The following is a 14045-nucleotide window of genomic DNA, read 5'->3' as shown; positions in this document are numbered from 1 at the left end:
AGACTGTAAAAACAGGAAATCAGCTCCAAGTGAATTTAATTTAAGAAATCTGTTCCCAAGTATTCCCACGCATAATAGAGAGACACGTGATCATATACAAACGTAAGCAAGGTTTGAAGTGATTGTTTTAGTCAAACATATCTCTTTGGGCTTCTTGCGGTCAATTTGCAGTCTCCAAATTATTTATAATTATGTTCCAGCCCTCCGACCATCTGCTCAACAAAAGAATCAGCGGCTTAATCTAGTTGATTATCCCTGGAATAGAAGATGTCAGATATGTGTAGAAGATTTGTAGATGTCAGAGATGTGCAGAATATTTGTATGTCACCTACTGTACCTTAGGCGATGATGTGTTATAGATTTCAATGATCGTAAATTGCTTATTTATTAGTGGTGGAACACAATTTGAGAATGTGCTATTCTCACTGGTTTTCTTATCATTCAAAAAAAAAAAATAGCACATAATGTTGGGGTACATAGAGTGTGATGGGCTACTGCATTGACAGTAAATGAAAAGGCTGTTGTGCTTGCATGCCCCATGTGAGTGACTGTGCTTCACATTCATGGCTCCTACTGTGTAAAAACAAGTGCTGTTTCCTGGAACTCCTAGGGTGACTCGGTCCCACTGAGTAGCCTACATCTGAGAGAAGATCTGTTTTGACAACTTACCTTGGAGGACACTGGCTTAACATAGTTCAAGAGTACTGGGCCTGTACTCATAAAGCGTCTCACAATAGGTATGCTGATCAATCAATCAAACAATCAATTTTATTTTATATAGCCCTTCGTACATCAGCTAATATCTCGAAGTGCTGTACAGAAACCCAGCCTAAAACCCCAAACAGCTAGTAATGCAGGTGTAGAAGCACGGTGGCTAGGAAAAACTCCCTAGAAAGGCCAAAACCTAGGAAGAAACCTAGAGAGGAACCAGGCTATGAGGGGTGGCCAGTCCTCTTCTGGCTGTTCCGGGTGGAGATTATAACAGAACTATGCCAAGATGTTCAAAAATGTTCATAAGTGACAAGCATGGTCAAATAATAATCATGAATAATTTTCAGTTGGCTTTTCATAGCTGATCATTAAGAGTTGAAAAACAACAGGTCTGGGACAGGTGGCGGTTCCATAACCGCAGGCAGAACAGCTGAAACTGGAATAGCAGCAAGGCCAGGCGGACTGGGGACAGCAAGGAGTCACCACGGGCGGCAGTCCCGACGCATGGTCCCAGGGCCCAGGTCCTCCGAGAGAAAGAAAGAGAGAAGGAAAAATTAGAGAGAGCCAAGATTTTCAAAATGTTCATAAATGACAAGCATGGTCAAATAATAATCAGGAATAAATCTCAGTTGGCTTTTCATAGCCGATCATTAAGAGTTGAAAACAGCAGGTCTGGGACAGGTAGGGGTTCCATAACCGCAGGCAGAACAGTTGAAACTGGAATAGCAGCAAGGCCAGGCGGACTGGGGACAGCAAGGAGTCACCACGGCCGGTAGTCCCGACGTATGGTCCTAGGGCTCAGGTCCTCCGAGAGAAAGAAAGAGAGAAGGAGAAAATTAGAGAGAGCCAAGATTTTCAAAATGTTCATAAATGACAAGCATGGTCAAATAATAATCAGGCATAAATCTCAGTTGGCTTTTCATAGCCGATCATTAAGAGTTGAAAACAGCAGGTCTGGGACAGGTAGGGGTTTCGTAACCGCAGGCAGAACAGTTGAAACTGGAATAGCAGCAAGGCCAGGCGGACTGGGGACAGCAAGGTGTCAGCATGCCCGGTAGTCCTGACGTATGGTCCTAGGGCTCAGGTTCTCAGAGAGAAAGAGAGAACGAGAGAATTAGAGAGAGCATACTTAAATTCACACAGGACACTGGATAAGACAGGAGAAGTACTCCAGGTATAACCAACTGACCCTAGCCCCCCGACACATAAACTACTGCAGCATAAATACTGGAGGCTGAGACAGGAGCGGTCAGGAGACACTGTGGCCCCATCCGAAGAAACCCCCGGACAGGGCCAAACAGGAAGGATATAACCCCACCCACTTTGCCAAAGCACAGCCCCCACACCACTAGAGGGAAATCCTCAACCACCAACTTACAATCCTGAGACAAGGCCGAGTATAGCCCACAAAGGTCTCCACCACAGCACAAACCAAGGGGGGGCGCCAACCCAGACAGGAAGATCACGTCAGTAACTCAACCCACTCAAGTGACGCACCCCTCCTAGGGACGGCATGAAAGAGCACCAGCAAGCCAGTGACTCAGCCCCTGTAACAGGGTTAGAGGCAGAGAATCCCAGTGGAGAGAGGGGAACCGGCCTGGCAGAGACAGCAAGGGCGGTTCGTTGATCCAGAGCCTTTCCGTTCACCTTCACACTCCTGGGCCAGGCTACACTCAATCATATGACCTACTGAAGAGATAAGTCTTCAGTAAAGACTTAAAGGTTGAGACCGAGTCTGCGTCTCTCACATGGGTAGGCAGACTGTTCCATAAAAATGGAAATCTATAGGAGAAAGCCCTGCCTCCCGCTGTTTGCTTAGAAATTCTAGGGACAATTAGGAGGCCTGCGTCTTGTGACCGTAGCGTACGTATTGGTATGTACGGCAGGACCAACTCGGAAAGATAGGTAGGAGCAAGCCCATGTAACGCTTTATAGGTTAACAGTAAAACCTTGAAATCAGCCCTTGCCTTAACAGGAAGCCAGTGTAGGGAAGCTAGCACTGGAGTAATATGATCAAATTTCTTGGTTCTAGTCAGGATTCTAGCAGCCGTATTTAGCACTAACTGAAGTTTATTTAGTGCTTTATCCGGGTAGCCGGAAAGTAGAGCATTGCAGTAGTCTAACCTAGAAGTAACAAATGCATGGATTAATTTTTCTGCATCATTTTTGGACAGAAAATTTCTGATTTTTGCAATGTTACGTAGATGGGAAAAAGCTGTCCTTGAAACAGTTTTGATATGTTCGTCAAAAGAGAGATCAGGGTCAAGAGTAACGCCGAGGTCCTTCACAGTTTTATTTGAGACGACTTTACAACCATCAAGATGAATTGTCAGATTTAACAGAAGATCTCTTTGTTTCTTGGGACCTAGAACAAGCATCTCTGTTTTGTCCGAGTTTAAAAGTAGAAAGTTTTCAGCCATCCACTTCCTTATGTCTGAAACACAGGCTTCTAGCGAGGGCAATTTTGGGGCTTCACCATGTTTCATTGAAATGTACAGCTGTGTGTCATCTGCATAGCAGTGAAAGTTAACATTATGTTTTCGAATAACATCCCCAAGAGGTAAAATATATAGTGAAAACAATAGTGGTCCTAAAACGGAACCTTGAGGAACACCGAAATGTACAGTTGATTTGTCAGAGGACAGACCATTCACAGAGACAAACTGATATCTTTCCGACAGGTAAGATCTAAACCAGGCCAGAACTTGTCCGTGTAGACCAATTTGGGTTTCCAGTCTCTGATCTAGGATCAGGTTGCTCCTCTTATTCATTATGATTCAAAAGGCAAAACCTATCCTAGATTAGCACTCCTACATTGAGATGCTTTTTGAATATAGGTCAAGAAACATCAGTCTATCAATACAAATGTATCAGCGCAGCAGAAATAAGTGGAGAATGCAATGACAATTTTAAGACAAAATACAAATGGCCATGAATGAGAAAGATGTAACCCTTTCTACCCTGCTCTGTGATCCTAGTGATTAAAATAGTAAGATGTAGGCCTGTTAGGGCTGGCCTACACTTTCTGCCTGCAGACATTCTCCCCCTAAAGGCAAAATGACAGCTTAAATAAAGAATTGATGAGAAAGAATGCAGCTAGGCCCACAGGTTCTGCTGCCAATGCTGAGGGACCAGGGAGGGAGGATAGCACAGTTGGCATGAAGTGGACCAGATGGAGAGTGAAACAAGTGCATTTTTCACACCCACATATAACATCACTGTTCAGCCATGCTAAGTTTTGCCTGCAATCACTACAGATAAAATACTTAATTTGAAACAAAGATGAATTACAGAATACAAATACTCTCTGTAAAAGTAATTTGATGTACAAGACAAATTACCCAGTAATCAGTTCTATAGCAATTATCCAGTTGTTCCCATACTGTGCAAATAAATGCACAAAAGTGCATTTGCAAAGTGCTAAAACATCTGTCTACACTTTTTAAAGTAAAATACAGCTTTAATAAACCAGGCCAGACACACAAGCCGAGTTCTCACCCCAAGTTCTGCCGATTGGTTGCTGTGGCATTTGCGGAGGATAAAGGAGGGAGCCACATCTCTCACTACGGATGTCAGAGACATTGTCCTGGCAACCAATCACAGCAGGTGATCATGACTAGCCAAAAATGACCAGCCAACTTAGTGTCTTGGATTCTGCTCTTATGAAATCAATCCAGACACTTTACACATGGCTAAACCATGTTTCTTTTTTTCTTTTTCTTTTTTTGAGCAGACTAATGTCATACATTAATAAATAACACCTAATAATAAGCAGACAAGGAGAAACCAAAGATGGTATGATAAACTTTCTTTGAAGAGACATGCTCAGGGATACAGATTTATTATGGACATGAAACATTTCTTTTAGATCAATAATATATTACACAAATAAACACAATATTTTGCACAAGGACAGTCCTCTAACTGCAAGGCTGAGGAGACCACATAGTTTGGAGACCACATAGTTTATTCCTATGTCTGTAGGTATGAGTTTGTCAGAGGTTGGTCCTGATAGGCTAAGGGAACCACTTGACTTTGACACTCTGGTGTGTCAAGAGCTGTCATCAACTGATGGAAGACATTGTAGTGCTTGGGGTGATGTCCTTTAGCTGCTGCTGAAGGATTGGAGGCCAGGAGCCCGAGGCTGCTCCGCTGCAGAGAAGTCACAGGGTCTCCGGTTCTCAGTGTAGCCATAGAGTTTCCTCAGGGCCACGCGTGCCGCCTCCTCCTCCGCAGCCAGAATGGTCTCCCCTGGAGCCTCGGCAAGGAGCTTCTTATCACTGAGAACACACACACACACTCACTCCCTCAGTAACATGATCAACAAACAAATAAGTACCGGCAGAACACTACCACATACCTCACACATACTCCATAAGTAATGCAAAGAGTTTGTCCTGACCAGAAAAAACACTTTATGCCCTGGGACACAGCGTATTCCTGGTCAGGAAAATCTACTGGCTTTATCAGGAGGTGTACTGATAAGAGTGACCAGTGAGGCATACCTGTACAGCCCTACAAAGTAGAGTGGGAGCACAGTGCTGGCACCGGCCGACCTGATGAGGCGAGGCTCTGGGAGGGCCATGTTCCTCTTGGACAGCTCCTCCACCAGCAGCCCCATTGGGTTTACCACCGACCACATCTCAAACAGGTCTTTCCCTACCAGCTGAGTGACCAGGAAATCCTGAAAGGAGAGAAGAGGGCATGGGTGGTGTGATCATCTTCAGCTACAAACAAACAAACTAATGTAAATTTGAGATGATTAATTATGACTGTTGAGATGGGTGTGTGTTGAAAGTTGTAAGAATCTCTTACCCGAAGGAAAAGTCCTGCTCTTTCAGCTCCACTGCTCTCCTGGAGTGCTCCGATCACAGCGAGGAACGTACTGTGCAATATCTCGTCAGGGACCGGGAATTGAGCGCTCATAGTTAGGTCCTCGATGGCGAGGTTCCGCGCCACATGGCACACGACTGGATGACTGGTCAGGTGCGTGACAATGGCGACCACTCCCATGCTGGGCAGGCTAGGGAAGCTGGCCCTGCACCAGTCAGACAAGAAGCTCTTGGTGAACTCCAAGCCCTGTCTGTGTAGCTGAATGTTGTCCCCCAGGACCAGAGCAGCCATTTCAGAGTCCACACCGAGTGCCTGCCTCCTCTCTTGCTCTGACTGAATGTAACAGGGGTTCACGAAGGCTGTCTTCAGGAGCTCCGGGGAGAAACTTTCTTTAAGGCGGCTGCTGAATGCCTGGACTTCTGCATGGTAGTCCCAGTTAGGTTTTTGAGCACTAGGAGACAGAACATAAGGAAATTCATAACGATGATCACGGTGCACGCAATCAGTATGTAGCTAAGATACTGACAGGTGTATAAAATTGAGCACACAGCCATACAATCTCCATAGACAAACATTGGCAGTAAAATGGCTTTACTAAAGAGCTCAGAGACTTTCAACGTGGTACCGTCATAGTATGCCACTTTTCAAAATTTCTGCCCTGCTAGAGCTGCCTCGGTCAAATGTAAGTGTTGTTATTGTGAAGTGGCAATGACTAGGAGCAACAACGGCTCAGCCGCAAAGTGGTAGGCCACACAAGCTCACAGAACGGGACCGGCGAGTGCTGAAGCGCGTAAAAATCATCTGTTCTCGGTTGCAACACTCACTACCGAGTTCCAAACTGCCTCTGGAAGCAACGTCAGCACAAGAACTGTTCGTCGTGAGCTTAGTGAAATGGGTTTCCATGGCCGAGCAGCCGCACACAAGCCTAAGTTTACCATGCACAATGCAAAGCGTTGGTTGGAGTGGTGTAAAGTTCGCCGCCATTGGACTCTGGAGCAGTGGAAACGTGTTCCCTGGAGTGATAAATCACGCGGCACCTTTTATTTTTTAAACTTTATTTAACTAGGCAAGTCATTAATGGACATGATTTTGTTATAACATGTTCGACGAGCAGGTGTCCATATACCTTTGTTCATGTAGTGTAGCCTGTTCTATATTGGCTAGCCAGCTAATTTCAGTATGCATTGTCAATTGCTCCAGATTCTATAGCCTATGTCCAATCGATTGTAAAATTGATCCTATTAAGATCATTTTTATTTAACTAGGCAAGTCAGTTAAGAACTCAAGAACAAATTCTTATTTACAATGACGGCCTACCATTAGGCCTCCTGCGGGGACGTATTGTATTGCATTAGATAACGAACAGGTGCACTGAAATTTACACAAAATGGTTGAATTCTGCATCCTATTTATGACAACTTTCTTATCAAGCTAACCATGAACACTAATGGCTTTGACCCCTATGATACCAAGATAACGTTACATTACTAAGCTAGCATTTTACATACCGTGGCTTAGGTGGTGGAGGCCCATCTATCTTCAACTTTCTTTCCATCAAAAGAGTATATGCTTTCATCCATCGCTTCTTCTCTCGGGTCTGTGTAAGGAGTACATTTCTACAAACATGTTGATAGTGAATTCCAAATGTTAGCACACCACGATTTACAATGTATCCAGACGCCATGACAGTTTTCTGATGGTGTGTGACTATGAAAACCTTCCGGAAAGCAACTATAAAGCGCCAAATTAGTTCTAGATTTAAAAAGATGAGAAGACGGTTCCAATTTTCTAGCATAGACGTGGTTCCATTTTACGTTGTAATAACATAGTAATAACAATATGCTTAATACTAATTAACAATGTTAGGCAGGGAGTAATGACCTACATTTAGTTCAACTAGTAATTTCATTACATGTAGCAGTAGCTTGGTGTTTAATAGGCTAATTTACACATTCTGTTTACATCTGGTCACAGGGTGATCTGTTCATGCAATTTTTAGTCTATGACATTTCAGATTTAGATGTGATAATCTTTCATGAAGTAGTTTGGACGTAGTGAACTACTTTTTCTAAGTCAATTTAAGTTATATTTTTCTCAAGGGTAACTTTAGTGCAGTTTAACTTCTTTCAGTGTGAAGTAATTGGTCAACTATATTTTCAGAGTAGCTTCCCCAACACTGCTAATTAATACCGGTAACAACTAATATAACTAAACTCAAACATCCAAATTAGCTATTTTGTCATTTATTCCAATAAAATTGCATGACTCTCAGCATAATATGCTGGTTCATTACAACTGAAAATTACAACCAATTTGATAACATTGTGCTCCAGCCAGAAAGTTCTTGGTAAAAAAAATAAGTAGTAACTGAAGATAAAATATGAGGAGAAAAAGCATATCATGCCTATGGCTTGGTGGATATGGGCCATACATAATGAATAAAATGGTGTAATAGCAACAGTGTGACTGTATATTTCCTTGCAGTACTATACATCAATTAAAACCATTAGACAATTTTACATTAGGTATTATCTTACAATATAACAGCAGTACTTCACAATACATATATATATATTTAAAATCTTTTCACATCATTCCAATTCCCAATAAATATTTAACCCATTTCGATGCATCTCCACCGTGGCTTATGTTTTCCTTTTCTTTAGACCTCTTATCTGTTGGAAATACCTCAGGAGCAATGATAACAACTGAGTAACATGAAGAAGTATTTACAGCGGAGTCATTCTTTGATTCTTAAGCAAAAAATAATAATTATATAGCATTGTAAAAATTAATTACAAGTACATAATAAAATTAAAGGAAAACAAACATCCCATTGTCCAAGGAAAACAAACATCCCATTGCCCAAGGAAAACAAACATCCCATTGCCCAAGAGCAAGGCTGTCCAGCACTGTGGCTAAATGCAGAGAGTACATTTTTCTAACATTTGACACATAGAAGGGGAGGGCAGAGGCTTTGTTCTCCACTCTCTGGAAGTGGTTCTGAGGAAAGGATTCTAGCGGCGGAACCAAACCCAGCTGTTGATAAGCCAGAAGGCTACGGTGACTGAGTACATGATCATTTCACGTTTGGTCCTCTCCTTGTTCTCCTCTTCTATGAGCTGGAGCCTCCGGTTCAGCTTGATGATCTACAGGCACACCAATGAAAATCACATCAACACCACCAACCAATATAGCCAACACAAAAACAGCTAAATGATATACCTTCCGTAGAAGTACAGTCAAGACGTATTAGGAGCAGACCTGACGTCGAAGTGTTGCTGCATCTACGACAGCCATGTCATCAGGAGCCATGGAGACATCCAGAGTAGTGTCTAGAGTGGCCAGGTTAAGCCTTGGGTGAAGAGAAATAGACCAAACACATCCTGGTTAACCATTTCTATCATGGATCAGGCAAGATGATATTTCTGATCGTTGATCATAATATGACATTGAAGTTCTCAGCTTAATGATCAATGATTGACAATAGTTCAATGTATTTCTATTATAAATTAATTCACAATACATTGACAATAGTTCAATAGACCGGCATTACTCATTGCCCAACTATCTTTTCAACTAATATTGGAAACTTGAAACATTGACAGCAACGACACTCATCCTCGGACAATAACTATAACCTATATCAGGGGTATTCAACTCTTACCCTACAAGGTCCGGAGCCTGCTGGTTCTGTTCTACCTGATAATTATTTGTACACACCTGATGTTCCAGGTGTAAATCAGTTCCTGATTAGGGGGCACAATGGGAAAAAATGGCGTGGAACTGGCTTGCTGAAGAGGTAGCCTAGTGGTTAGAGCGTTGGGCCAGTAACCGAAAGGTTGCTAGATTGAATCTCCGAGCTAACAAGGTAAAAATCTGTTGTTCTGCCTCTGAACAAGGCAGTTAACCCACTGTTCCTCGGCCGTCATTGTAAATAAGAATTGGTTCTGAGCTGACTTGCCTAGTTAAATAAAGGTTAAATAATAAATAAAAAAGGGTCCAGAGTTGAGTATGAGGGGCCTATATTATGAAAGGAAAGAGAGAGGAGGAAAAAGGAAGAAAGAGGAGTGAAGTCTAAGTGCCAGGTGGAGTTACCTGGATTCATGCAGGAGGTTAGAGGTCAAGGCAGACCCCCCTCGCAGCGACGGCTTGCTGAAGAGGGAAGAAACAGGGAAGGGAGAGAGGAAGCAATAGAAAGAGATGGAGCAGCACACCAAAGTACAGTCTCACACTTACAATCCCAAAGTCTCTCACATTCACTCTTGAACTTCATAGTTCCAAGGTCTCATGACTTCGATCATGCAGTGTAAAACAGACCTCCGTAAGACTGCCAATATATTAATCTCCAAAACACTAACTTCTCCTCAGAGTAGACAATAGACGTCACTATGTAGGTTGGCTGTTGACAATGCTTGATAATGGCCTTACAACACATGGATAGAGCAAGAAGAGGACTAATTTAAAACTCTGACTGTTTTCAATGAAAATATGACTGAGTTCTACACACTACTCTCCTGTCAACCAATTCAGTCAAGCACTGAGTGAGGCCACAGCTCGATAACAGCACATCAAGCAAAGTCAATCTTGATTTGCAATGATAAATATACATCATGACATATTAATAGTGTTACTGAATGTTAGAAATTACCAGGTGTTTCCTACCCATTGCCCCAAAATAAATGATCAAAATATGGTCAAGACAAATAATTTTGTTCATCGAGCAAATATCCAAATTCAATTATGATACATTTTTTAAATTGTCCAAACAACCGAGATTTGATGACCCTGTCCACATGAAAGAGACAACAGCAGGGACTTAATTGCCTCAGAGAGAATTAATACAATTGTACTGTATTGAATTTCAGGGTTAATCTCTGCACGGTGAGCAGAGTGGGAGAGGTCAGCCTAGAGATGACCTTAAGAGGGGTCATGGGATCACCTGCGGTGGTTCTCGTCCAGGACCTCCAAGACCTGCTGGTAGGCCCGGCGCGTGGTGGACTGGATGAAAGAGAGAACGCCGCTAGCGCTGTACAGGTTCTGTTCGTCCTCGGCCATGGCAAGAGGGGGGAAGGCGCGGAGAGGGGCTGGGGGGAACGGGGTCACACTGCCCCCACCAACATGAGTGGCCAAGCCAGAGAAAACAGAGCAGAAGGAGAGCGAGAGAAAGTGAATAAGAGGGAGGGGAGAAAGCCCATCTGCACTTTACTCACTGAGCAGAGATAACAGCCACCAAAGAGTGACAGAGATGGTACTGATGGGGTGATGCCAAACGATCATACTAGTGCACCACTGAACTATACCTAACCCTCTACCAGGAAGGGAGATGCGGACACAAAAGCATGTAAAGGTCCTAATTAAAGGTCCCAATGAATCATCCCCCACAAAGATGCTCTGAACAAAAGAGGCTCCCCAAGGACTTTATATAGTGAAATAAGCTTTGAACAAATTAAATGGCTCTATGCCAAGTTTACGGTAAGGTGCCTCTCCCTGGTACAGTATAATATATTAATATGTTAATAGTGAAGAGAATTAAGAGCAAGTTTAAGTACCATGCTCAGGACAGGAGGAAACTACACTACCTTCACAATTGCACAGCATTGCAACAGCACCGGGTGCAGACCCAAAGACAACTACCAACCAAACAGGCTACAGAGTGAGCAACAACACCATTGAGATACAGACACCCAACTACAGCCAAGTCTTTATCACAACAAACAGAGCGTGAGAGATGGAAAAACAGGTCGGCAGACAGGGGAAAACCACTGGACAGATGGGAGGAAAAGGACAGACTTCCAGAAGAGGAGAGGGGTGTGGTGGTGGTGGACCACAGTTGATAGGCTACTTACGTTGAATCGTTTCTGGCAATCTGGCCATTGTGACGGACAGTGGTGTTCTCGCTGGCTGAACGTTCCCGCCGCAACTGCCCTTGCGAACGCACCTATGAGAAGGGGAGAACAGTTAAATAATAATATCTTCCTCCTGTAAAATACTGACTTTGCCTTCACAGTCAAATAAACTCCACATTCAGTGTAGAGGAGGTGGTTCTGTGAACTAAGATCACAAGACAAATGGCCATGCCAGAGATCTGAACATTTGTGTAAGCTCAAATAAATAATGTCTAGGCTTTAGCTCAAAGGGCTAGCACAGCCTTGAGTTGCTTGGGTGACCAGGGTTTGATACCGCTTGTTCACACATGCCTGCCCTGGTCCATCACATCAACCCATCAGTACTTTCTCTGTTCATCTCTAGACTCTCCAGCCTCCACTACCTCCTCACTGGGCTGGGCTGGGGCTGCACTGCGCTCCATTTCCATGAAGTCCAGCGGCCGCTCGTTGAGGGTGAGGACCCGAGGAGGGGTCTTCAGGGACAGGCTCTCTAGCGGGGTGGACTGGATCAAGTCCAGGTCTCTGGGCCTGGGGAACTGAGAGTCCTCACTGTCTCCTGAGAAGAGCAGTCAGAAGGGGTGTCACATAAGGGCCAATACAGGGTTATGTTTAGTAAGACTTGAAACCTAAAACAGTTTGCAATGGAAAATGAAACTCGTGTCTGGGAGAACATCATCGATTTTGAGCCTAATGAACATGGCCCACGAGTATCAACACTACAGAGACCCTGTGGAGGACCAACGTGGCTACCTGACATTACGATCCTCTCTGGGACCTGCATCATGATGTTGTGCAGGTCATGTGAGCCTGCCTCGGGGTTGTCATGACCGTAGGAGCCAATTTTGAGCATCTCTGGAATCCTCATGCGCTGGCTGATGCCCTCTGTGTACTCCAGCTCGTAGTGGATGCGGTTCATCTCCGCCATCTCTGCAGTGGGAGAGGGGAATGCTGCTCCGTTCATTCGGCTGGAAAACATACATACATTCACTTTCAATATCAGCAAACCCAACTAACTAGTTGCACAACATAGTTTGGAATTCCCCTTCACAACAATAATACAATGACAAGCAAGTTTTACTTTATGTATTAAGAGAAGAGGTCCTAAAATAACATGTTTGTCCATGTAGCCACATATAGGCTTATTTTTAACTAACTGTACCCCAGGAAACCTCGATGGTGATGGTCTTCGTCGTTGGATTAAAATATAACGAATGTTCGCGATGCTATCATGTGATAAGGACAAAAGGAGCATCTGAATCAATGGCCTGAATGTATCTCCACTCTCCAAATGAGGACCACTTACTAATAGCTAGTATTTTCACCACTGAAACCAAAATAGACCTTGGATGACTGGAATATCAGCAAAAAATAGCTGTCTAGGTATCAAGCTGGCTAGCTAGCTAAGTTAGCTATCTAGATATGTTGGTGCGCTTAGTGTCTGTAATGTTTACCCATATAAAGCCCCATAAATGCAATTCCAAATAGTATTTAGCGAGTAGCAAGCTAACTACTGACTGCGGCCTGACCAGATACTTTGAAATGTCGGTATGACAGACAGTTATCTAGCACGTCACTAGCACGCTAGCTAGCTTTTTGAAACGCAATTTCTAGCTGTTAGTGGTAGCTACCTAGCTGGCCTTACCCTTTGGTTTGTTCTTCTCCCATCAATTAAATATACGTGCAAAAATGGATATGGTCCAGCTGAAGATTCAAGGGTGCATTACAAATGGTGTAGCATCCTTATATGTTGATTCCAGGAGGCTGAAAGGGACAACAATGTACACTGCAGCCCTGAACGAATGTAATGGGTGGGGACCCAAACAGGAAGTTGTTTTACGTCACATGAAAATGATTGTTCTTGGTACAGTAAAATACCTGTTATAATATCTGTTGTAATGATTTCTGCAGTGTGGGAAAAAGTACCGAATTTGAGTAAAAGTAAAGATACACTACATGGCCAAAAGTATGTGGACACATGCTCTTTGAACATCTCATTTCAAAATCATGGGCATAAATATGGAGTTGGTCCTCCCTTTGGTGCTATAACAGCCTCCACTCTTCTGGGAAGGCTTTCCACTAGATGTTGGAATATTGCTGCAGGGACTTGCTTCCATTCAGCCATAAGAGCATTAGTGAGGTTGGGCATTGATGTTGGGCTAATAGGCCTGGCTTGCAGTCGGCGTTCCCATCCATCCCAAAGGTGTTCCATGGGGTTGAGGTCAGGTCTCTGTGGAGGCCAGTCAATTTCTTCCATACCGATCTGTATGGACCTCGCTTTGTGCATGGGGCATTGTCATGATGAAACAGGAAAGGGCTTTCCCCAAACTGCAGCTGCTCAGCCATGGAAACCCATTTCATGAAGCTCCCGACAAACAGTTCTTGTGCTGACGTTGCTTCCAGAGGAAAGACGATTTGTACGCGCTTTGCGCTTCAGCACTTGGTGGTCCTGTTCTGTGAGCTTATGTGGCCTACCACTTTGCAGACTGAGCTGTTGTTGCTCCTAGATGTTTCCACTTCACAATAACAGCACTTACAGTTGAAAGTCACTGAGCTCTTCAGTACAGGCCATTCTACTGCTAAAGTTTGTCTATGGAGATTGCATGGCTGTTTGAT

General features: G+C 43.7%; 2 protein-coding genes across 4 annotated transcripts; both read right to left on the bottom strand.

The window, feature by feature from the left end:
* Window positions 1-4536: 4536 nt before the first annotated feature.
* On the bottom strand, window positions 4537-7665 carry LOC129832186 (39S ribosomal protein L44, mitochondrial-like). Its single transcript, XM_055896036.1, has 4 exons — window positions 7053-7665; window positions 5527-5995; window positions 5217-5395; window positions 4537-4991 (listed from the first exon to the last, which is right to left on the bottom strand). Exons 1-4 carry the CDS (start codon window positions 7337-7339, stop codon window positions 4817-4819), a joined length of 1110 nt encoding a protein of 369 aa, XP_055752011.1. The 5' UTR covers window positions 7340-7665; the 3' UTR covers window positions 4537-4816.
* Window positions 7666-7771: 106 nt separating this feature from the next.
* On the bottom strand, window positions 7772-13260 carry LOC129832187 (mitochondrial fission factor homolog B-like). Of its 3 annotated transcripts, XM_055896037.1 has the most exons (8): window positions 13075-13260; window positions 12183-12397; window positions 11816-11988; window positions 11394-11485; window positions 10487-10651; window positions 9643-9699; window positions 8809-8899; window positions 7772-8693 (listed from the first exon to the last, which is right to left on the bottom strand). In XM_055896037.1, the coding sequence occupies exons 1-8, from the start codon at window positions 13095-13097 to the stop codon at window positions 8562-8564; spliced, it is 948 nt and encodes a 315-aa protein (XP_055752012.1). In that variant the 5' UTR covers window positions 13098-13260; the 3' UTR covers window positions 7772-8561. The 3 variants fall into 3 exon arrangements, with proteins under 3 accessions (XP_055752012.1, XP_055752013.1, XP_055752014.1); XM_055896038.1 differs by lacking the exon at window positions 10487-10651; XM_055896039.1 differs by lacking the exons at window positions 9643-9699; window positions 10487-10651.
* Window positions 13261-14045: the final 785 nt, after the last annotated feature.

Source organism: Salvelinus fontinalis, chromosome 33, assembly GCF_029448725.1.
Source record: "Salvelinus fontinalis isolate EN_2023a chromosome 33, ASM2944872v1, whole genome shotgun sequence".
Taxonomy (NCBI): domain Eukaryota; kingdom Metazoa; phylum Chordata; class Actinopteri; order Salmoniformes; family Salmonidae; genus Salvelinus; species Salvelinus fontinalis.
Note: the sequence above shows the minus strand (reverse complement) of the source record. Positions and strands in the feature narration are given on the sequence as shown.

What these genes read in the sequence shown, in the direction of transcription:
- LOC129832187 (XM_055896037.1), bottom strand. Translation starts at nt 13,097, where the DNA reads ATGGGAGAAGAACAAACCAAAGG. An exon ending in CAGCCCAGCCCAGTGAGGAG is followed by an intron (nt 11,486 to 11,815) that starts GTAGTGGAGGCT and finishes CCCTTCTCATAG; the next exon opens with GTGCGTTCGCAAGGGCAGTT. An exon ending in CTGGACGAGAACCACCGCAG is followed by an intron (nt 9,700 to 10,486) that starts GTGATCCCATGA and finishes TTCCCTCTTCAG; the next exon opens with CAAGCCGTCGCTGCGAGGGG.
- LOC129832186 (XM_055896036.1), bottom strand. Translation starts at nt 7,339, where the DNA reads ATGCTAGAAAATTGGAACCGTCTTCTCATCTTTTTAAATCTAGAACTA. An exon ending in CCTCCACCACCTAAGCCACG is followed by an intron (nt 5,996 to 7,052) that starts GTATGTAAAATG and finishes TCTGTCTCCTAG; the next exon opens with TGCTCAAAAACCTAACTGGG. An exon ending in TACTTTGTAGGGCTGTACAG is followed by an intron (nt 4,992 to 5,216) that starts GTATGCCTCACT and finishes GTGTGTTCTCAG; the next exon opens with TGATAAGAAGCTCCTTGCCG.